The sequence below is a fragment of the Apostichopus japonicus genome, chromosome 6 (genome assembly GCF_037975245.1).
Source record: "Apostichopus japonicus isolate 1M-3 chromosome 6, ASM3797524v1, whole genome shotgun sequence".
Classification (NCBI taxonomy): domain Eukaryota; kingdom Metazoa; phylum Echinodermata; class Holothuroidea; order Aspidochirotida; family Stichopodidae; genus Apostichopus; species Apostichopus japonicus.
The window spans coordinates 4,617,502-4,641,500 of NC_092566.1; the positions used below are offsets into that span (position 1 = coordinate 4,617,502).

Consider the following 23,999-nt stretch of genomic DNA (forward strand, 5'->3'; position numbering starts at 1 on the left):
CTTTGTATATGTATATTGTATCATAGCAACATTAATGTGTAGTATTTGTGTTATAGCAACAGCACATGATAACATTTGTTCAGCCATTGAAGCGAAGCGCAAAGTTCACATGTATGTATATGATTCATTACAATGTCATTTTATCCATGTGATATATATCCGCTGAATGATAAGGGATTAATACAATAAGAAGTATGACTCAACGAGATAAAGAAGGAACAGCCTGATATTGACAAATCAAGTGGATTTCATTATTACTCCTGCTTCATTCCCTCCCTCATTCCCTCCCTTTCCCTCCTGTCCTGTCCTGCCCTCCCCCTCCCTCCTACCCGTCCTGTCCTCCTTCCTTCCTTCCCTCATCACAAAGTATACCATCCAAATTTACAGTGCTAGAAATTATCTAATGCCTTTCATAGAGGCGCTAAACATTCTAACAATTTCCAGTCATATTTTAAGGAATGTTAAATTAACTCTAGAAAAAATATATATAGAAGCCACAGTGATGTAAAACGCGTTGAGGTGTTACTACAGCGCAGTAGACTGCCTTTTGAAATTTGCACACATAAGTGCAAAAAATCTCCAATGTGAAGCAAACGAATTGATATATCTTAAACTATGTGAATTTAGAGTGGGGCATTGAAATAGTGGGTTGGACGGGCATGGGTGGGGTTTGTTTGTTTTGTTCCAACTTTATTTCGTTATTTTTATAAAAATGTGTACAGATACTTCAAGTTATATTCACAAAAGCCAAATTTGTCTTTAGCAAATATATAATGAAACACTTAACACCTTTGAAATGTGCACATAAGTGCAGAAGCTCTCCCATCTGAAGCAAACGATTTGGTACATCTTTAACTTAATTGTTTTGTAATTTTTTTCAAGTCACTTATTCCGTGAGCTGTTGCTATCTGTGTTGAGACATTCATGGGCAAAATTCCCATATTCTATGATTCCCCGGTCGCATATGTTGTACTTGGCGGAATGACGACACTAGTATAGAATTTCCCCCGTAAAGCTTACACTAGAATACAGATACCCCCCCCCCACCCTCGCGGGGAAAAACTACTTAAGAGGAGATTTTACTCTGTCACACCGAAAGAAAAACTGTATAACGAAAGGTCGGTTCCTTGAAGTGTGGAGGTTTTGTAAGTTGTGGATATTGTTGTAACTGAAACATGTGGCGGATATAAACATGTATATATGGTTATAATTGCAAAATAACACATACACGTTTAGTTCATAAAGGATTTTAGTTCACCGGCACTATCGATCAACTTTGGCGCATCAGTATATTTAGCGAGGCTGTTTGGCGTTCCTTGTAAAACGGTTGACAATGCCTGATAATACCATACCAGCGTTGCTGCCAGCGTGGCATTTCAAACGCCCAAAGCGGTTAATTTGGCGTTTATCAAATTTCATTGGCCGGAGGAAACGATACGTCCAGCCAGACAGCCTGTTTTTTGTTTTTTTTAATGGCCTACAAATGTAAAAAAATAGCTGAAAAATTGTTAAATTCTTCTAACATTGATTTCAGCTATCTCATTCAGTCCGTCTCAGGACCAACGCGTCCGTAAAAACACTGGAATTTTGTTTACCACAATTCACTCACTAATACTCATCTACGTGACCCCACCCCCCCCCCGAATTGCAAACCCACACAATTCCTACCCATTAGTATATTGTCATAAATGACATCAAATTCATATTTTGGCGTCTCCACCAGCCCGATTTGTCCGCTAATTTGGCGTTTACGTCGTCACAGAAAGCCTGGCACTCCTTTATCGTATCATATACATTTCGTGCGTTACAAAGGAAGGCAGTGTGTTTCTTTTGCAAATATGTAGGCCTTGTATGTATTTTAGAACCTCCTGCTTGAAAGGCACCTTATGATTGAAAGGATTGAAAGGCACCTTATGATTGAAAGGCCTTCAAGTGCATGTGCATTGTTTCCTGCTGGTCTTTGCTCGAGTGGTTGTTTGGTTGGAGGAAAAGAGCACTTTACATAGAGTTAGTGATATGAAAAACTCAAAAGCCTGAACGTTCATATATAGTTATCATTATTATAATATTTTGCCTACACACACCTTCCCCTTTTCTGTTTATATAGTCTGTTATTTGATGTTGAAATGGGAGTCAGTTGATTAGGTCTAAAGGACAATCTTGTTGCACCAAAGTCTAATCCTATCAGGTTACCTAACGACACAATACGCAGTCCATATGCTTCCTTGTTACTTTTAATAATTAATACACTTCGAAAGAGTATAACGGCAGTGACATTTTTGAAATGCCAAACGTTGTCATGGTGTATTCGATATTTTTTTCAATCAAAATTCCTACGTTTTTGTCATGATTAATTATATCCACATGCGGTATGTTTTTCGTAGCTGCTTTTTCATTTATTCCATTTTTTCTCTCGTTCTTATCGTGTTCAATGAGCTTATAGTTATAACCGTCAAAAGCGAATCCTCCGGGTGGATTCTATATGGTCCATCTACAGGTGCAATATTCCCTTCACTTCAGATACGAGACTCCTGTATACTACATTCATACATTACATCGTGGAGTGTTAGCTCAGTGGTTAACGCCGGTGCCTTCCAATCATAAGGTCCCGAGTTCGAGTCGCTCCAAGATTAATGTATGTCGTCCAGTTACAGAGTTTTTGACAATCGACAATTCATAATCATGGACGTTAAATATGAATGCAAGAGACTGACTTCGGTCAGCTTGCGGCTTTGATAAGCCAATGAGGTTTCTTCGCGAGTTCCTGCTTGCAGGAGGATCTAAAATACATACATACACGCATACATACATACATTAGGAAAAGAAAATGTTGTTGCGCACTGGTGTTACATACACGGACAGTAACGGTTGTTACAAATAAACAAAAAAGTTTGTATGTTGAAAATTTACTGAATTGACAAGGGTGATATACGGTGATTAAAGTTTTATCAGTTTCACATAGTTACATATTTTAAGAGCCTTATCTTGTTTCCTTGGAAGTCTTGTTTAACTTAAACAACAAAAAAACTGAATACGATATCCCTTTACATGCTACTGATGTGCACGTGTTTATTTGTTGAATATCCCTTTTTGCCGTCACCTTATCTGGTGAATATTTACACATTCTTAAACATATTTCTTGAAAATACAACGCCCCAGGAAGACATCCTTTTGAGGGCATAATCCACAAAATAATCTGTACTATTCGAAGGAGTGAATGGAAGGTAATGATAGATTTAAAACAAAACTGAAAACATATTATAAAGTGTATAGCGTGTATTTCTGAAATGGACATCTTATCCGACGATGATTTTGTACGGTAATATACTTTTGAGAGCCCCTTTGCCGCGAGGCAATATGTTAAGGTACAGTTTTTTACGGTGTCAAGAATATGTCTTTGAGAGGTGTTTTTTTTTTTTGGGGGGGGGATATCAGTATTTGGCAGACTCCCCTACGCTGTTCTTTCCATGATAAACACAGACCTATATTTGTAAAACTGAGGTGTCTTTTTATACATCAAAAACAAGAAATGTAGGCCTATATCTTATTCGAGTTGCTCCAATAACATGAACCCTGGTATAGCTCTTAGTGAAAACATATCCTTTCTTATATCAATGCATATACAATTCAATACGAATTAACGTTCAACAATGTGTTAGGCTACCAATTGTCCACCAAAAGATCACTAAGCCTACATGTGTTAACTCGTCATTATAAAATAGTACATTCTTACCATTGGAGTATTAACTTACAGAAAATCACATTCCATGAGACATAATTTACGATCTTATCTGAAACATATTTTCTTGTTAATCTAGTCATGTTTGTGATATTAACTGTGACGATTGAGTTCACTAGTGAATAATTGTATTTGTACAATGGCGTGGAGTCTCACCCATATAAAGTCAACACACTCAGTTTAATCATGGAGATAAGAACTGCATTCCATACTAATCTTAAGAACCATATAGAACAAAACTTTATGGAAGACAAATTCATGTTAATGCATCATTTATGGAGCAGTATAATATATATGTTAACATTAAAAGCTAAGGTACGAGAAGAGGATCACGCCCATTATAGTGGTCGTCGCGTCATTGTCAATGAACGTACCATTGCAAACTAGGGGTGCAGTATGTGCGTATGAAGGGTTAGAACTATGTTTAAGATTATTCTTAAAGTTACTCTAAAAAAATAAAGAAGCTTCTCTTTTGCATCAATTTAAGCACGTATAGGCTATGACTCGTTTGTGATCATATTCTGCTGTAACGTGGTACGCACACACTGAACACCTATAGTTTGTAAAGGTACGTTCATTGACAATGATTTGACGACCACCAATGGACTTGATCCAGAAAATAAAAAAAAAGACCAAAACAAAAACAGGACGTTTGATAAAACAGTGGAATGAGTTCGTTGCATTTTATAATAGTAATTGGACAGTGAATGTCAATTTTGATATTATAACCTCTAATCCAAAAACATAAGTTGGCGAGTATATATGGAGGTGGTTAATCGATATGTTGGTTGTTGGACCTGCTGGGCGTTAAGACGGTAATAACTTTACTGTTTATAAAAATCCTGATAAATTTCACCACATCGGGATTGTATATATATTAACCCGCAAAGTATGGATTATCCTCGCCGGGTCACCGCAAGATACTCATTGGTGCCCTGATTTGGTCGACTAGAGCAGGTAGTTGTTATGGCGAGTATAGACGTTATTTGTACGACAGGCGTCTACATAATATCTTTCAAAGTCCGTCCGATGCAAACAAAAGTTTTCTAGATCAATCTGATTAGGTTATCAATATTAACTTAACCATTGACGTCTGTAAATAATATCTGGAATTTTTCGTTTCCATAATTATTGTATTATACAAACAATAGTATTGACGTGATTACAAAACGTTCTTGCCTTCCCATGGTAAAACGAGTCCAGGTAAATGATGTAAGGTGTGCACCAGAGATGGTATATGCAAAGTGGTTCAATCGGGGGAGAGGGAGGGGGGGGGGTTAACAAGATTGGAGAGGGCAACAGACTTTGAAGGGCAGTAGGACATGTGCCTATCAATTAAGGGAGCATGCAAGTCACAACGTCACTTCCAAAACGCCTCGGCCGAAATGGACCGTTTAAAGCATTCTGTACAGAATTCGATTATTTGATTGCAGTAAGTAGGGTTGAGGTGAAGGGACATGTGTTCAATAGTTTTATATAATTATTTAATGACTATTTCTTTTAACAAAATGGCCCATTTTTAACGAACGAACGAAATGGTTCTTTCTCATTTACATAAATGGAGAAAAGGTACTTTTAATTATGAACGTTGGGCCCTTCTAATTCACGGTTCTTTGGTACTTTCTACATTACTATGGCATGCCCCCCCCCCCCTCCTACAGCGCCGGCCCCCTGGTTTTTGTACTAGCAGTAGTAGCTCAACAATTAGGATAAATATGCAAGGTGTTCGACAGACACATCGACTTACCGACACAAAGACATGAATGGCAAGTGACCTGCCGCAGAAGCAGACATATAAACGTTAGACAGACAGACATACAGATGGACAGATACTGACAGACACGTACTGACACAGGCAGTTCATGTACTGACAAATATACAGATAAACACTAGAACAATTTATACACAGGCGAAATAAGCGTACAGATAGATAGATAGATAGATAGAAAGTGCTTAAGGGTCAAGTACCTTCAAAGACAAGGGGCCTCTGTGAACACTTTAAGGCAAGATACAACAACTTTCTATTTTGAGGGCTTTGTGACAGTAAAATTGAAAAAAAGGTGGGGAGGGGGTTTGGGGGGGGGGGTGGGCACTAACACATATACAATGGAGGTGTAAGAGAGCAAACACAAATGGGCATTTTAAAGACACAGGTCGACAAACTGCATGGACACGGACATATCACAGACCAGATAAGAACACATACAAATGCTTCGACATACATAGAAGCAGTTCCAACATTGATGATTTCACGACAGAAATAACGTATGAACTCATCATTTCACGCTTAATTAAAAGCAAATGTAAAGAAATAAGTCAAGAATTAAGTTTTGACCCCTTTTAGAGATTATACCCACGATGTGTCATGTTCCACACTACCCCTCCCCCAGTTGATGCATCCTTATTGCAACGTTTCAAGGCAAACAAAATTCAACTTAAAATTCTGTCCAAAGTCCATAGGTTGTCTTACATATATCAAAACTATACCACCTTTGCGAATTGCCTCTAACACACAGCAAACCGAGTTGCACAACAAGACGTTGGGTGAAAAACTTTTGGAAAAGTGAAAGAACCGTTTGAGGTAAACCAATTTTGTTTCATAATCAGCAAACAAAACCGTTCTCTCTAGGCAGAATAATATCATACAATATATATACTCAAATGGTCCAGTCAAGTCCACTTTTGCACGCCCACGCATTAATCGGTGGACGTTGTAATAAAACGATATTCTATATTTACAAATTACTGTAAGTTTAGTCAAAACCGATTTAGAGTCGTATATTTGAGATCATCCAAAAGTCAACCATTCTGGATGCGTTATTGGTTTACTCTTTAGAACTAAAATTTTTTATGCTTTTATTAATATGCTTTCTTTAATATGCTTTACTCCTGCCAAAACTGAAAGTGATTCAGATATTATTTTTAACCTGCATACGCGATGTTTGATCTCATACTTAATACTATACTTTAGCTTCAAGCTTAAATAGTGGCACTACGGTCATGCAGGGAGTTGATATGGTTTATCATCGGTCCATGCATGATATCAGCTAAGAGGTGGGTTGGACATGGAAGGGCGGGTGGGTGGGGCATTGTAGGGGTGGGATAGGCGTAGTATAAGTGTGTGGGCCTCGTCAGTCTTAGACCTTCTTATAGGCCAGTGGGCGAGTATATGTCACCGGGACTTCGTTTGCTCTGTTCATTTTCCATATACATATATTACGAAACAGCGAAAAAACTATTTCTTATAAGCCATATGCCCCCCCCCCAATCCACTAGTAGCCATTGCTGACAACCATGGTTTAGCTAGAAGCATCATCTATTGGTCGGGGGGGGGGGGGTTCGTTGTTAACATGATCTTATCGTGTATCCTCAATTATGTTTGTACGACAATTTAGAGATATTCTTTGGTGTACGTGAATACTAGATAGTGAATTTGGTGACGCTGCCCTGTTGGTATAATCAATATATATTAATATTAATACAATTAAAGAAATATCAGCATATGAAAACGGTTAGCTGTGCGATTCAAATTCCATTCTTAAATATGTTAGTAGTCTTCAACAATATGATTTATTTGTTCACTGAATGTATTAACAATTTGCAACAAACTGTGAAATTTATCAACTCCACACGACTTGGTGATTAATTCCCGGTCATTATATTGATTCTAATTTGTTACAATATAGTAACAAATGTTAAATTAAACTTTCACTTTTCAACAAATTTTCGGAAAGAAGAAAAAAACCTTTCAATGAGCGAATGAAAGAGCAGTTTGCAAAAAGTTGTTGCATTTTTGTGAAAATAAAACGTGAGAAGAGAGTATAATTCGTCAGTAATTGCAAAAATGAGACTAACATTTGATCAATTTTACAAATAATCAATTCGAAAATTTTGTAAAAAGTAATTGTAAGCATAACATATGACAGTCTTAACACTAGAAATCAAGCCTCTGTAAATAATACAACATTTCACTACGTACCGAATTTAAAAACTTAAGTTAAAGCCGTTTCAGAGACCGCTGAACCTAAAATATTTCAGTTGTTAACATCACCTATATATGATGACATTGGGTTCAGTACCACCATGGAGTTATAGGCATCACAAAGTTCTCTATCATAACGGCGATAGTTGGATTTTGCGGGTCCTATATAAAACCGCACTTGTTTTTGAGTTGAGCTAATCACTGTGATTTCATGTCACCCTTACCACCCAATCTAACTAATGAATATTTGTTGTTCCAACTATTAGGTTTTAATAGAATAATATTTAACATGTTTTTAATTTTTGTTTTTCTATGTATTTTATAAACTTTGTGCTAAGTTTCATAAGTTTTGGTGTTACTTGTGACTTACAATGCTAAATCCAATGCATCATCACAATTTCATTGAATATATGAATAATAAATGAAATAATTTACATATGATCTTAGCCAACAGCGACGATAAGCGACCACTTGGTTTATCGTTTTGTGTTGATAGCTTTCAATATTTAACAGTGTCTACGTGACGTATTACCAGTCTGTCAGTTCGGGGACAATTAGATAATGCTAATACCACTGTATACTGTCCTCTCATGTCATGCTTCAAAGCACTCGTACTGGCAGTATGAACAGGTCCTAACCTTTATCTAATTCTAATGCTAATACCACTCTATACATCCTCTCATATCATGCTTCAAAACACTCATACTGGCAGTATAAACAGGTCATAACCTTTATCTGATGGAAACAGGATATCATATTACTCATATATACTGTCACTAAAAATCGCCTTGAAAGAGGAACATGCAATCACATAACGTGAAAAACAAGATATGTCCTAACTGGGTGATATTACCGAAAGAGGAACTCTTGCCACCTATATGTTCATTTTAAGACCAACTTTGTTTCCATTTGTTTCTTTAGATTCCACGATACTAGTATAAATAGTAACAAGAGCTTTTCCGTCATTTCATAGCACGTGATGGTCATACTTCTTTTCTACCGAAACAAGGAAATCGTAATATATGAATAGATAAACTTTGCTGACTTATGTTATGTTTTATTTTTAGATTACAGTTTCCTTGACATTCATGGATGAAATTTTATGTTTTTGTGTAGTGAATGCTATCTTTGTACTATAAAGGCTTATAGTCCCTTGTTGACCTCGGGCCTCTGGGCCTCATCATATTCGTTAAGTCAAGTTCAGTTAACATCTGAGTCAATTTGCCTCATTAGCATAACTAACCTCAAAGTACTATTCAGCTACACGGTTATAGTTTTATCAAACGTACAACATAACTTGTACCACCGTCGACCGACTGACACAATATATCTGAGTCGGCCGAAGAAATTCGCTACATTCGTTAACTTAGAACCTTTACCTAAAAGATGTTTGCTAACGAAGCAACATTTTGGCACAGAATGCGGGTGGCGTACGAGCTGATGAATAGGAAGGCGGAGGGGGGGGGGGGGGGTGGAGGGGGACATTTTAAACACAGCCATATTTGGCTCTATAGTATATTATCAATGATATTTAGACTTGTTAAGGTATCCGTATTCTATATGAAGTGACATATACACATGATATCAATCAAACAGAGTGGAATTATTCGCAGAGCTCTGTTTAATTGAAGTAAGGTTAGTCTCATCATAATCATATAGCTATCTAGGCTAATGACTGATAGTAATTAGTTACAATTACTTCTTGTTCAGGGTTCATCTTGGGTCCAGTACTGATGACGTTTAAACTTACATATTACAACATTAATGTAAAATACGAGACAGCACATGATTTCTTGAGGAAAAAAAACTTGTTGATAGATCTTTCAATATGGTGGCTACAGAATTGTGACGTCATCAAGTACATTTGCCTCGTCATCATTCAAGACCATTCTAGACACGAAATGGCACCAAAATTGTTATCATGCTTAAAATGAAAACTTACAGTATTACTTTCATGGAGGCCCTGAACTTCCTATATTTATTTCCACACAGTGAGGTAAGTTGTATTACGAGTAGGCATATGCAATTATACTATTTCTCAGTGAAGAACTGAGAACTCCCAAACTGTGGCAGTGAACTAAGGGTTCCATTTTGAATATGCGTGATGATTATTGCACTTCCTAGCACATTGAAGCCAAATTATGTTTTTCTTTTAACTTTGTAAATTTCAGTCTAATACATGTACGCTTGTCTAGTGCCATGTGTCAATGTAGTAAATATTGTATAGGCCTAGAGATGTTGCATAATTATCTTTTATGCTTACAATTCGTGTACATTATTACACATCTGAAAGCAACGTTATCTTTGTATTAATGACGCCTTAGATCGTTTGCATCCTTTAATAATGAGCAAAGTCCATGCATTCAATAAGACGAACTATAAATTATAAGAAACATACTATAGCGTATAGGCCTATGCGCTGATATGTTCTATGCGGCACTGTGTTAGGGCAAGTCTACCAACGTACAACATTTGCGTCTGTGTGTGTCAAAACTATACTGTCACACGGTTGCTTGCTACGTTAGTATGTGTGGGTAACTTCCTTATATCTTTATATGTATATATTTCTATATATAAACGTATATTGATGGTTTCCGAATCCAGCGATGACGTTTATGGAGCAAGACTGTGTAAAATAGAGGTCCCCATATATATATGTTTTATTAATTTTCTCCAAAGTTATACTCTAAATATTGAGTAATATTAAAAAGATCTGCATTGGAATCTGTGTCATTAATGCTCATACAAGCACATCGTCTCCATCCCCCCCCCTTTTGTCGATTACCACAATATTGTTTTTTTTTCTCCGTTTCCCAGCTTTATTATACCTCATCTGAACTATACTAAGGACTACACGTAAAGATGAGACGGCTAATGCTAGCCATTGTCGTTTTCTTGGCAGTGTATGTGAACTGGGCAGGTAAGCTATGTATGTATTTTAGATCCTCCTGCAAGCAGGAACTCGCGAAGAAGCCCATCATTGGCTTATCAAAGCCACAAACTGACCGAAGTCAGTCTCTTAGGTTCATATTTAACGTCCATGATTATGAATTGTCAATTGTCAACAACTCTGTAACTGGACGACATACATTAATCTTGGAGTGACTCGAACCGGGGACCTTATAATTGAAAGGCCCCGGTGTTAACCACTGAACTAACACTCCTAGCCAGGGGCGGGATTTGAGTTGTAAAAGTGAGGGGGCAAACCTGCCAGCAAGACTATCTAAGCGGAGCGCCACCATCGGTTGGCGCGGAGCGTACAAGAAATTTTTTGGCTTTACAAACCCTCCAGATGGCCGGAAACGGCACTTCCCGAGTGCTCTAAGCTGCATGTACCCGTCCTTGAAATATGGATCTCATGTCTACAATTTGTATCTAGATAGTTAATTATTGTTTTAGTAGAACATATGGTCAGATGGTGATGTACAACTTTTGTTATACGTCACTATCTAAGCGGAGCGCCATCATCGGTTGGCAAGGAGCGTCGAAATTTTCGATGAAAGGTACCCTTAGATCGGTTAAATTAACACCCATGTAGGCTTTAAATTGCATCTAAACAATTAATGAACGTGTTGAAATTTAGGGAGGACGGATAGAAGAACTTATATGGTGATGTACAACTGAAGCTTATACGTCACTATTTAGGCGGTGCACCACCATCAGTTGGCGCGGCACGTCGAAATTTAAGCAAAAAGGAAATCCTAGATCAGCAAAAATGACACCTCTGGTAACAATAAATCGCATCTAGACAGTTCTTTCCCCTAAAATTATTAGTATATTGTGCATTTGGACCGATCAAGAATATGTTCAGCACCCACTTCGAAATTCTCCCCACTTCTTGGAGCACTTGGCAAATATTGGGGCTGGACATACCTTACCCCCCCCCCACTTTTTTCATGGGGGATAAGCCCCTCAAGTCAACCGGTTCCGTCGCCACCGAAGTCGAGGAGGGGTGATTTCGAGCAGTAAAGAAATTACATCGGCATTGCCATTGCATATTGTTGAATGACACGCCGTGTGGGGGGGGTGTCATGTGTCAGTATATTGAATTTAATTATTGATATACCCAATATGCAAATCTGGCCTTCGTAAATCGTTTCTCTGGATTTAGTTATTCAACTCATTCAGTAGAGCAGCAACGTTGAAAATCAATTCCTGAAGCTAGCACTGTAGCACATGCCGCGGATTCATCACATGCAGAATTGAATCGCTAGTGTGTTAGCTCCAGGATTCGTAACCTGTGCTGCGAACCATGTGCTAGCTCCAGCTCCAGTTATTCTGCATGCTACATGTTACGATCTTAAATACAAATTCGACTTAGATTCGAAACAAATAGGCCTATTTGATAGGGCTGTTGTGGGGGAATAATTTCGATTAGGGTTGTGCACATTTGTCTGCAAAAACGACAAAAAAGTGAACTAAGATTTGGGGAAAAGTGGGGGGGGCAAATGCCCCCTCTTGCCCCCCGTAATCCCGCCCATGCTCCTAGCTATGACGTATACTATATATATCATTGGCACTACACCTCACTAGTTATAGTATGGGCTGGAGCTGCAGTGGATGCATGTGGTGTCTTATCATACCCAAATATACATTGAAGGAAAGCCTATATCGGGCAGGTGATGTCAAATCACTGAACAGACAAGTCATTCTATAAGATCGACTTATAAAATGAGTATAAATGTCACCTTCAACACCGTCCCAAAACGGCAATCTTATTATATCATTACTTAATTGTTCTTGCATATCATATTTTGCTTCTTTGCTTATATTGTTTGACAGATTAATATTATGAATTTTGTGATTGGTAGTCTAATTTTTTACTCTGGCAGTTCAGCCCAAATGTAATTTTCAATCTCGTCCTGAATACGAATTGGACACTAGAACATTAAATATCATTATGTAACGTTTCCCCTTCCAAAATTTGCATATTCATCAAAAACGTGTGTTACGTATCATCTATGAATATACATGCTATTGAACATATATACTCTCCCCCTTTGTTTCAAAAGCTAAACATAAAGTGTCTGTTTAAAGGCTATACACATGCTGCACACTAGGAGACTGTTCATGTATCGCCTTGTAAACAATTTATTTCCTAACTATATACTGCTTATCCTGTTTTGTTTATAATTTTGATATACACCAGTATCATACAAGGATCGAGCTCAACCTGTATTCATAAGATTAAACCTACAACTGAGCAGACGACCCCCCCCCCCATTCGAAAAATATATATGCTTTTACTTTTCTGGTGCAGAAATGTGGGTTTCTTGACCAATTACAATTAAAAATTCTCCTAATATAAATTCTTTCAAGATCAACCTTAGATGCATGCTATCATACTTGCTATAGCAAGGTTTGTGCTTCTATTAATGTTATAAGCATTGCTTGGATTATCTACATTTTCTTCTTTTGTTACCCCCCTCTCCCCCCTCTCCCCTCCCCATTTTTTTCTCTCTTTTGGTTTCTTCTGATAGCCAAACACTGAATAAGATTTTTTTTTAACTTCCTATCTTGTTTCCTTTCATATCAGTTACAAAGTTAGGTTTTTCTGTATTTCTCATACTTTTGATATTTCTCTAATATTATTTTATTAATTCGGTTGATTTGATTTGATTTGATTTTATTCGGCAAGATATCAATCTTCATCTGCATACAAACAAAAAATTGCACATAAAGATAAACATTTAAAATACAAGAAGGGAATAAACTTAAATGCATCGAAAAGAAGATAACATGCCAAGGATAACCCTTTAAGCTAAAAGCTTATTTCCAAAGGGGTCCTTAAAACCAATAAAATACAAAAGATAAGAAATAAACTATTAAAACAACTAAAACATGCATACAAACACTGTAAAAAAGAAAGATATTTACAAGCTAGACATTCATATGATTTAAAAGGTAGGCTTTGGCATCTTTTTTAAAATTGTATTTCAGCAGGATGGATTTTATGTTTTCAGGTAGCCTGTTCCAGTTTTTAATTGCATTGTAATAAAAAGACCCAGCACAGTGCGTTTTAATTTTGGGAAGTTGAAAATTAAAACTACTACCTCTTGTGTTATGGTTATGAACACTATTTACTCTAATAAAACTCTCCCTCATATAGACTGGAGAGGTACCATGGAAAACATTAAAAACATGATTAAGACGAAGCTGTTCAGCCCTAGTGTTGATGTTCAAAATACCAAGAGTTTTAAAGTCAGCATGGTTAATGTGGTAATAAAAATCTTTACCCAGAATGAATCTGACAACTTTGTTCTGGGCACATTGTAATCTACGAGCGTGGTACTTAGAAATACCTCCATACCAAGATGAGATGGAATAATCAAACAGACAAAGAACAAGGGCTGTACAGATGGTCTTTTTCATATTTTGATTAAAATAATTAGCTTGCCTGTAGAGGAATTTGAGTCGAGAATTTGTTTTACTAATAATGCCAAGAACAATTTGTTCGCCATCAAGGTATTGGTTTAATTCCAGACCGAGGTAAACAACAGAATGTTTGGCCTTAATCAGTTGACCATCACAAATAATTGAGAAGTCAGTATACTGACCAAGTTTACGTTTGGTCCCAAACAAAATCAACTCGGTCTTACCCATGTGTAACGACAATTTGTTTTCAACGAGCCATTTATTGCCACTCTCCAGGTTAGAAGAAAGATTTTTTTTAATATTGTTAGGATCTTTGTCAGAGTAAATTAAAGCACTGTCATCGGCATATTGTAAAAGCAAGCAATTGATGGAGTTAGGCATATCATTTACATAGCAAAGAAATAAAATGGGGCCCAATATACTGCCTTGAGGCACCCCGCAAGTGATGGTCAGAGGATCAGATTCAACTCTATTTATGCTAACAACTTGCCGTCTACCAGAAAGATAAGATTGGAACCAGTCAATTGATGTACTGTGGACACCCATTGCGGACAGCTTATTACACAAAATTTGATGGTCTACACTGTCGAACGCCTTCTGGATATCCAATAAGATCATGCCGGTATAATTACCAGCGGCAGTTTGTTTCCTGATATGATCTTGCAGATGAATAAGGCAAGTGTCGGTTGAGTATGATCCTCTAAAACCAGATTGGAATTGGTAAATGAGATTATTGTTAACCAGATAATCGTTCAGTTGATGGAAAACAGCTTTCTCTAAGAATTTTGACACAACAGAGAGGATGCTCACTGGTCTATAGTTTCCAGCTTCAAGCTTACTCTTCTTTTTATGAAGAGGAATGACTTTTGCGATTTTCATGTCATGAGGAACAACACCACATCTTAAAGAAGCATTAATAATATGTGTGATGGGGCCTGTAATAGCCTCAGCAGCATCTTTAATAAAACGCCCTGGGATACCATCGAGACCAGTACTTTTACTTATGTCAAGACTATGGATCTCATTCAGGACAAATTCCTCATTGATTTCTTGAAGCTGGAAAGAATCTGGAACAACACTCTTATACTGATTTTTAAAAACAGGTGAATCCACATCGTACGAGTTAAACTCTTGCTTTGGAAGTTGATTCACAAGATCTGATGCAACATGAGTAAAAAAATGATTGAAATGATCAGCAACATCCTTTTTATCATGGCATTTTTCGCCATTCACATCTAAAACAGTATTTGATGAAGTATTAGACTTTGATTGGTAGCCAAGAGTCTTGAGATGTTTCCATAACTCTTTAGGCTTGTCTTTGTATTCGTCTATTTTTTCAATCATGTAATGACGTTTGGCGTTTCTTATGTCATTATGAACTTTGTTGCGCATCTTACGGTACATTTGGTAATTTTCAGATGAGTGGGTATCCCCCCGGGACTTAAGTAACCAACTGTCCCGTTCACGAATACTCTCGAGAATCTCAGCTGAAATCCAGGGATCAGACTGATTTTTGATCCTAACTTCCTTAACTGGAGCCACAGAATCAAGAACAGTGGTAAATAAACCCCGGAAACATACCCACGATTCGTCAACATTATCAGACATATAAACAGAAGACCAGTCAACATTTTTCAGCTCATCAACAAAATATTCCTTATTGTACTTTTTTAGGGACCTAATCTGAACCCCTTTATGGGAATCAAACTTGGTTTTGATGTTACCCCTTGTACAATAAACAATGTAATGGTCGCTTATACCATATGGTATGACCCCATATTGCTGGATTTTTTTCATATTGTTACATAAAACATGATCAATGGCTGAGGATGATGTGTCAGTGACTCTAGTAGGAGTATATATCAACTGCTTGAAACCAGACATATTCAAAATATTTTGGTAGTTCTTATACTTATCATCTGCCTTGATACTACACATGTTAATATCACCGAGAACTATAACATCAAAGTCATTAGGAAGTTTAGTCAGAACATGCTCCAACTTATTGGTGAAATCAGATTCTAGATGGGTTTGAGACCGATAACAAATACCAACAATAATGGGTTTTGACATTGGTAGAAGAATCTCTACCCAAACTGCTTCAATATTTGGCTCATGTAAATCTGGCCTGGGATTAAAAGCTAGACTAGATCTCACATAAATACAGACACCTCCTCCATGTCTGTTACGGTCATTGCGAATCACCGAAAAGCCGGGAATTTCAATTTCACAGTTAGTAACAGAGTCATCAATCCAACTCTCGCTGATGCCAAAAACACTAGGTTTAGTTTCAGAGGCAATCAGCCTAACCTCAGACATTTTAGGAGTGAGGGATCTAGCATTCAAGTGAATACAGTGAAAGCCTTTGGTACGAAAACAGTCATAAATGTCATTATTACAATTATTGTCGGTTAAAGTTGATATTTCCCACCATGGTATTTGCATACTGCATAATTGATTTGATAGATAAATAAACTGAATTGATTTGAAGAAAGATGGGATATTTTTGAAGTTGCAAACTTAATTGTTCTTTTTCTTTTATTCACGATCTATGATTTTACAGACTGCCAGTGCACCGAACCGGTAATCGACTGCAGTGCTAGCGGTGGAGTGGGTAGCAGACCATGTGTATTCGATGTAGATGAGGAACTTCCCAATGGTTCGTTAAAACAATCTTATTAGCAAAAGTCTCTGGTTTCAACAAATAAGCCATATAGGCTTCATGTCCTGCTCCGATATATAAAATATTACAGTTGATTTGGTTTAGTTTAGTTGACGAAGGCGTGACGTAATAACCCGTGACGTAACACTTACATGGACTCTACCTACAACTGCCTTTGGTTTCATCGATAAGTGACATGACTATATAGCATTAGGAAATAAGTCCATGTGATTGGTGGCATGCCATGCAATGTTTGTAATCAAGCGTAGTCGTTGCAAGCAACAGTGATTTCATTAATAAATGTGTGTGTGTGTGTTTGGGGGTGGGGGGGGGAGGAGGTTGTACTTGTTGGACTACCTCTGAAAAACAATACGAAAAACAATATTATATACAAGAGGTCGTAGATAACTTTGATTATATCACAGAAACGTCTTTCCTACAATCTAATTTGCGAAATCACGTTATGAAGACTAAAATGATTAGAAGATGGGAGGGCGGGGCGAGGTACAATTTAGGTACAACTCTGATTGATCAAAGTAAGATCATTTATGTAGAACTCTGATGATCAAAGTAAGGTCACTTATGTAGAACTTTGATTGATCAAAGTAAGATCGTAGAACTCTGATTGATCAAAGCAAGATTATTTATATATAACTCTACTTTGATTGATCAAAGTAAGCACATTTATATTCAAGAGCATTTTTCGCCTGCTCTGGGTTTTTTTTTTGAGGACACTTCTGCTACAAGTTTCCATTGTGTGCAAACTCTTCTTTTTTGTAATTTTAATATTCACATTTTTTATTTTATCATTTCTTCAGGTACGGTGATTGCAACATTTGTTGTAAGTAACTGCGATGTTGATTCCTTGGTAGTCACTAACTCACCCGTTTTTGAGGTAGATCTTGAGGTGATTTCTTTCCTACGAATGGACGGATTAAACCTTACCTTAAATCAGTTTGTGGACTATGATATTGACGTAAGTGATGGAATTATATTAACAGTCTTAATATTCAGTATCAATATAACTTTAAGTAACAACAGTTTGTACATGGTAATATCATGACATGCTTACAGCTCTACACATTTCAATGAAAAGTTATTACCAAGATATAAATAGAAATTCATGTTCTTTAAATACCTGTTATTCTTTTTCTTGTGTGTGTGTGGTATACTTGTAGATTGACATCACCGCTTCAACCACTATGCAACTAAGGTGTGGGAAGGAGGTTAGTAATCAACTTTCTTTTTCTTTAAAGCCCTTGCATGAAACCATAGTAACTCGCGGTAGATTAATAAATCCTTTTAATAATTGATTCAGTAGAATTAATCTTCATAACAACTTTACGATAGTAGAGTAGAGTAACAGCTCTTTTTTGTTTAAAACTAGTGTTCACTTTAATCGCTCATAATAATGTACATAAGCTGTGTGACCATAGGGTCCTTCTTGCATGCAAGTAGTATGTTGTTGACCGATTAATAAAAGGTAATTTGATATGTAATTTGCATAGGTATATCGATAATTCAATGAGTAATCGGTGTGGTACTAGTCGTGGAGAAGTGATGTACTGTAGGTTTAGTTAATGATGTTATAATCAGTTTATGGTACTCAATTATCATAACATAACTATATAGTTATAATGCTATGTCTTGATATATAACTGTTATCTTTTTAATGCAGTGATTGTAAGTCATGAAAACTCGCCATGACGCTGAAAGAACGACATTTAACTAATTTAGATAATTCATGAAGAGATTTTTTTCTTCTTCTCCTGTTTGCTTCCTACTCTTTTTATTTATTTACAAATGCTAATCATTCTAATGTTCCTTTCCAATGCAGTGTTCTGCTGGTAGTAGTCCAAACTTGATCGTGAAGTTTAACAATTTGAACGATCACAGCTTGACTGTTTCGTCGAATAGTGGCCCAGCCGAGGTGACTGAGGTAATAATAATAATAACAATAATAATAATAATCATCATAAAAACAAATAATAATAATAATAACCATAATCATAATAATCATGATAATGATGATGATGATGATGATGATGATGATGATGATGATGATGATGATGATGATGATGATGATGATGATGATGATGATGATGATGATGATGATGATGATGATGATGATGATGATGATGATGATGATGATGATCACGTGCGTTAATGATTCTAAATTAATGAAAATTCGGATGAAGGATCCAAACAAATTTATAAGTTTACCTATTCAAACATTTTTAATGTCTCTCGCATATTCCCCCTCTATCTATCTATATATCTATATCTATATATATATCTATATCTATATATATATATATATATATATATATATATATATATATAAATTATCTCTTTATCTAACATTGCAGTTACTATCATATACAAGCAAACGTGAAGAAGATCCACAAATCCTGCCGTCCCAGCCTATCTATGCTTTTGATCTCGATCGCGATACTATCATTCGATACGAAATTTATGACACAGGGGTGAGTCACAGTATGATTAGCAATGTATCGTATCAAATTTATTTAAGGTTAGATAATTTAGACCTTAATCCATTTGTCTCCGCTATTTATATCAGATGGATTATTTGTTTGCAAAAGGGGAGGGGGGGGGGGGGGTGTGTGAAAAGCATGTAGTTTTGTAAGCTTCCAGAAAGTAAACATAAAACTCTCACTATATACCACTTCCCATGTTCATAAATTTCCTTGACAGGATATTCCAATGGTAAACAGAAATAATGGTAAATTAATCGATAAGTTGTTACATTTTATAACACAGTGAACTTGAAGCAAAAAAAAGGTATGTTGTCATACTGGACACTGACAACATTGTTTTCTTCTTTTATGTTTATTGCTTGATCATTGATTAGGTATATAAAAAGGAATGAAACTTTAACTAAGGTAGGTATAATAGTTGATAAAAATATCAATGAATGTTTAACGTTAACAATATGGCACATTCAAGGTGGAAGTTGAAATTTAGATATAACCTACAGAGAAAAACCCCCAAAACATTTAGAATCTATAACAATGACCTCATGCACAACTGTAAGTTGTAACAAGATGTATCAAGTTATCAAGTTATATATATATATATATATATATATATATATATATATATATGTGCATATATATATATATATATATATATAGATATATCTATATATATCTATATCTTTATATATATATATATATATATATATATATATATATATATATATATATATATATATATATATGTGTGTATATGCTTGAATTTGAATAGTCGCCGTTTAAATTGGTGAACGAAGACAATGGGATGCCTTGCTACGACTCCAAGATCAACGCAGATGAGGATATCAACGATGCAAGACCATATCTGGTGGCTGACTACGTTTTCGACTACGAAGTGCAATCGATTTATAATATTACTATTGGAATTTACGTGAGTAATCCATGATGTATTTAAGTAATCCATGGCTTAACGTTCTAAGTATACCGGTAGTGCTTTATGAATTGGGCCGTGTCTGTCTCTTATACTAGGGTCCGTTTTGTCCTTGGGAACCACTTTTTATTTTATTTTTTATAAATCACTCCTACCTTCGATTTGGAGGGCTGTGGTATCCCCCGGAATGCATACCACATAATTATGAGACGTCTGGTGCACCGTGGTTGGATATTCTACGTTCAGGTTACACATGAGGGTGCGTTGTGGTCAAGTGGTTAAGGCAGTGGACTTGTGATCTAAGGTTTGCAGGTTCGAGTCCTGGCCAGATCATTGCGTTGTGTCCTTAGGCAAGGCACTTTATCTCCATTGTTTCTCTTCATCCAGGTGTATAAATGGGGAATTACGAGGTAACTTGTAAAAAAAATAGTTGCGTGCGCCGGTTTGTGGCTGCACCCTATGGAATGTCCCCCGGGGGACACGTGGTTGTGGTGCACTGTGGTGCCCCAGGAGAGATTGATTGAATTGTGCACACTTTGGTGTGTAGGTGTGACAAGTTACCAATGACCATGGTTAAGTTGTATAACGTCTTCTAGTTGTTCTTCTCTTTTTGATGTTTAGGTTTTTATTTGTCCTAAAACCAGTTATACCTTTATGATCTGCTACGTGGGAATGTTGATTATATATTTCGAAATTCGAAAAATTAATCTAATATACTTTGTTAATCGATCACTTTAATTTTCACAATTATGGTCGCTATTTAAGAAATAGTTATTGTTTAAGTTCCTAATTGGTTTTTGGCACATAATTCTACACAGGCTAAATTTGTCACAATCTTAAATAAAAGTCCCGATTTTTTTTCATATTTGCATTCCACTTTTCAGAGCTTCTTTAAGGGAACCTGTAATAACCCACTTGACAGTGCCGAAGAAGTCGTGAACTCTACCCTTTTAATCCAAGTGAAAGATTTGGACAATCAACCCCCTGTATTTGAACCACTTTCTTATGAAGGAACGGTACTTGAGAATTCCCAAAATTTTCTTTCCTCTCCACTGATTAATGCTTTCGACCAAGATAAAGGTATCGACGAAACGATACTTTACTCTATAGAAGCTGCAGGTAAGAAATGAAAGGTCGAAATAAAAGTTAAAACGATCTCTAGTAATTTGAAACATGAAACATCATAGAAAAAACTAATAAAACAAAACACACACTTTGTCAATATCCCCCCCCCCCACACCGGCTTGACACCTTGTTCGTGACCTAAACATTCCGAAAGACTTCATATTTTTTAAACTAAGGAAAACAATTTAAGTTGACAAACTTGTCCATGCATGACATCGAGAATTGTTAGGCCGAGCCAACATTGCAGTCATTCAAATGGTGTTGTGGACAATTTGCAAAAGTATTTATATCACAACAGCGTATAACCAAGCATGGCGTGGGTCAATATTATTTGGGCCTAGTACCAGTGGCGTAGGAAGGTACTTTTGAGTGGGGGGGGGGGGCTGAAGACTGATGGCCGGCCTGGGGAGGGGTCTAAGGAGAGGGGACGTCCCCCTCCCCATTGGATTTTTTTTGCATTTCAAGGTGGCCTCAGATGCAATTTGGTGCAATATAGCACCCACTCCATTTTGTAAATAATTTTGCATTTTCACCTGGCCTTAGATGCAATTTGGTGCTCCAAATGAGATTTTTTTCTCATTTGGAAATGAAAAGGGGGTTTTCTGACTTGCGAAGCGGGGGCGGAATGATACTTCCTCCCCCATATTTTTCACTGGGGGGGGGGGGGGGCTGGCGCCCCAGCCCCCCCGGTTCCTACGCCCTTGCCTAGTACATTGAACCTCGATCTGTATCATGTGAGACTTCGTCACACAGTTTCAGATATCTGAATTATGTTCTGAAATCTCGCGAATTGAACCATATTTAAATCGAATTCTTGATATCATTAATTCCATTTCATGATATCATCAAATATGTCGCATATATCACGAAATACAGACTTATTTAATGGCATTTATTTGGCAGAATCCATGATATGGTAATACGTCATATTTCATTATATCGTTAATTCGATTAAATGATATCAAGAATTTCGAGGTAATGATATCATTTCATAGAATCTAATAATTTCTAACATTTCATCTCGAAAGTGTGATGTTTTTCCAGTAAGTTTCAATGCTTTAAGCCTCGTAATTTGGACCGTGTTAGCTTGTATAAAAAAGCTTGTTTACTCTCAACACCGGTCCCCTCTACACATCGAGACCGTTATCATATACATGATGTGATGTCACAGCCAATACTCATAGCTAGTACAGTAACTACTGTTCATGTTCCACAACCGTGCATCACTAACTACTGCGCTGTGTTCGTAACATGGTAACATGTGTTACAGGTGGCACAAGTTTTTTCTTTCTGCAAATTTAAAAATTAAAAAATTAATTTTGTTTTGTATGTATTTTTAGATCCTCCTGAAAGCAGGAACTCGCGAATAAGCCTCATTTTTTTGGCTTATCAAAGCCGCAAGCTGACCGAAGTCAGTCTCTGATGAGATTTATATTTTACGTCCATGATTATGAATTGTCAATTGTCAACAACACTATAACTGCACGATATACATTAATAATGGAGTGACTCGAACCGGGGACCTTATGATTGGAAGGCCATGCATTTGACCATGCATATTTATGCTATCCAGTACCAGATTCATCATCATTCCTTGAGTGTTGACATTGCCCTGTTATAGTATAATTTTTATTCCTTGTGCCCTTAAAGGGATCCAAACAGTAGTCCCTTGGACATTAAAGGTTACCTCTTGTTCTATTTCAGACGGCCAATGGAATTGTACCTCGTACGTTGCAATCAATGAATCAACGGGAATTCTAAGTATTACTAAAGAGTTCGACTATGAGGAACATTCATCTTGTGACATTAGCATCAAGGTAATTTAAAACTGTAAAATTGATTGCACTTCATCTATAAATTATGTTTCTATTAATAGTCATGGAAATACAGTATTCTAACATTGTTAAATGGTCAAAGGTTTCAAAACCCCATTAAAGTCTTCCATACTGTTATACATCTTCCATACATAAGTCTTCCACACTGTTAAGCTTTTAAGCTTTATGTAAGACTTTCTTCCACTTTGTATACTTTTGAGGAAAACAAATAAATAAATTAAGAAGCTTGCCCTGTGGTTGTAGGTGTTCAACGTGACCTGTCCTTTGGCCCTTTACTTTAATAGTCTCTGTTGTGTTGCATCCAATGTCTGGATTTGTCGTAGCCTATTATACAATAAACTACATAGTGAAATGCCCTAACCTTCTATCTCATGAAGGATGCCACATGCTTTGTATAGTTGAATGTAAGAAATGTATACAAGTAAATAGCTAAAGGGATATTTATGTTTCGTCCAGGTTCCTCATCAAAATGGTTCATCATATTTGTATATCCTCTCTGTGGGCTAATTACAAAACCAAAGTGTATTTCTATTTTCTTCAGGCAGAGGAAGAAGACAATGATCGGCAAACTGCTTTTGCACCATTGACCATCGACATCGAAGATGTTAATGATGAATGCCCCACCGTCGTGGCAAGTTCGGTGAAAGGTGTCTTTGTAGAAGGGGAGCCGTACGTTTCAGATGTTGACAGACAGAACTGGCTAACTATCCGCATAAATGACATTGATACCGAACTTGTGAGTATTATGGATGTTTTTAAGAAACTGTTTTTTTTTTTTGGTATTCAAAGCATGTACTGCATTCTGAATATAGGTGGTGTATATTCTATGTGTGGTACATGTTTTGCAACATATAA

The 23,999-nt window shown here is 36.7% G+C and overlaps 1 protein-coding gene across 2 annotated transcripts in view; it reads left to right on the forward strand.

Moving 5' to 3' along the window:
* The first annotated feature begins 6,248 nt into the window (after positions 1-6,248).
* LOC139968741 (cadherin-23-like) overlaps positions 6,249-23,999 on the forward strand; it is a 115,120-nt gene continuing 97,369 nt past the window's right edge. For both annotated transcript variants that reach the window (XM_071973079.1, XM_071973080.1), the window contains exons 1-11: positions 6,249-6,320; positions 10,539-10,641; positions 16,660-16,755; positions 17,577-17,734; positions 17,937-17,984; positions 18,596-18,697; positions 19,128-19,244; positions 20,026-20,184; positions 21,069-21,303; positions 23,014-23,126; positions 23,686-23,880. In XM_071973079.1, coding sequence (XP_071829180.1) covers positions 10,584-10,641; positions 16,660-16,755; positions 17,577-17,734; positions 17,937-17,984; positions 18,596-18,697; positions 19,128-19,244; positions 20,026-20,184; positions 21,069-21,303; positions 23,014-23,126; positions 23,686-23,880 — 1,281 coding nt within the window. In that variant the 5' untranslated portion in view covers positions 6,249-6,320; positions 10,539-10,583. The remainder of the gene's footprint in view (positions 6,321-10,538; positions 10,642-16,659; positions 16,756-17,576; positions 17,735-17,936; positions 17,985-18,595; positions 18,698-19,127; positions 19,245-20,025; positions 20,185-21,068; positions 21,304-23,013; positions 23,127-23,685; positions 23,881-23,999) is intronic.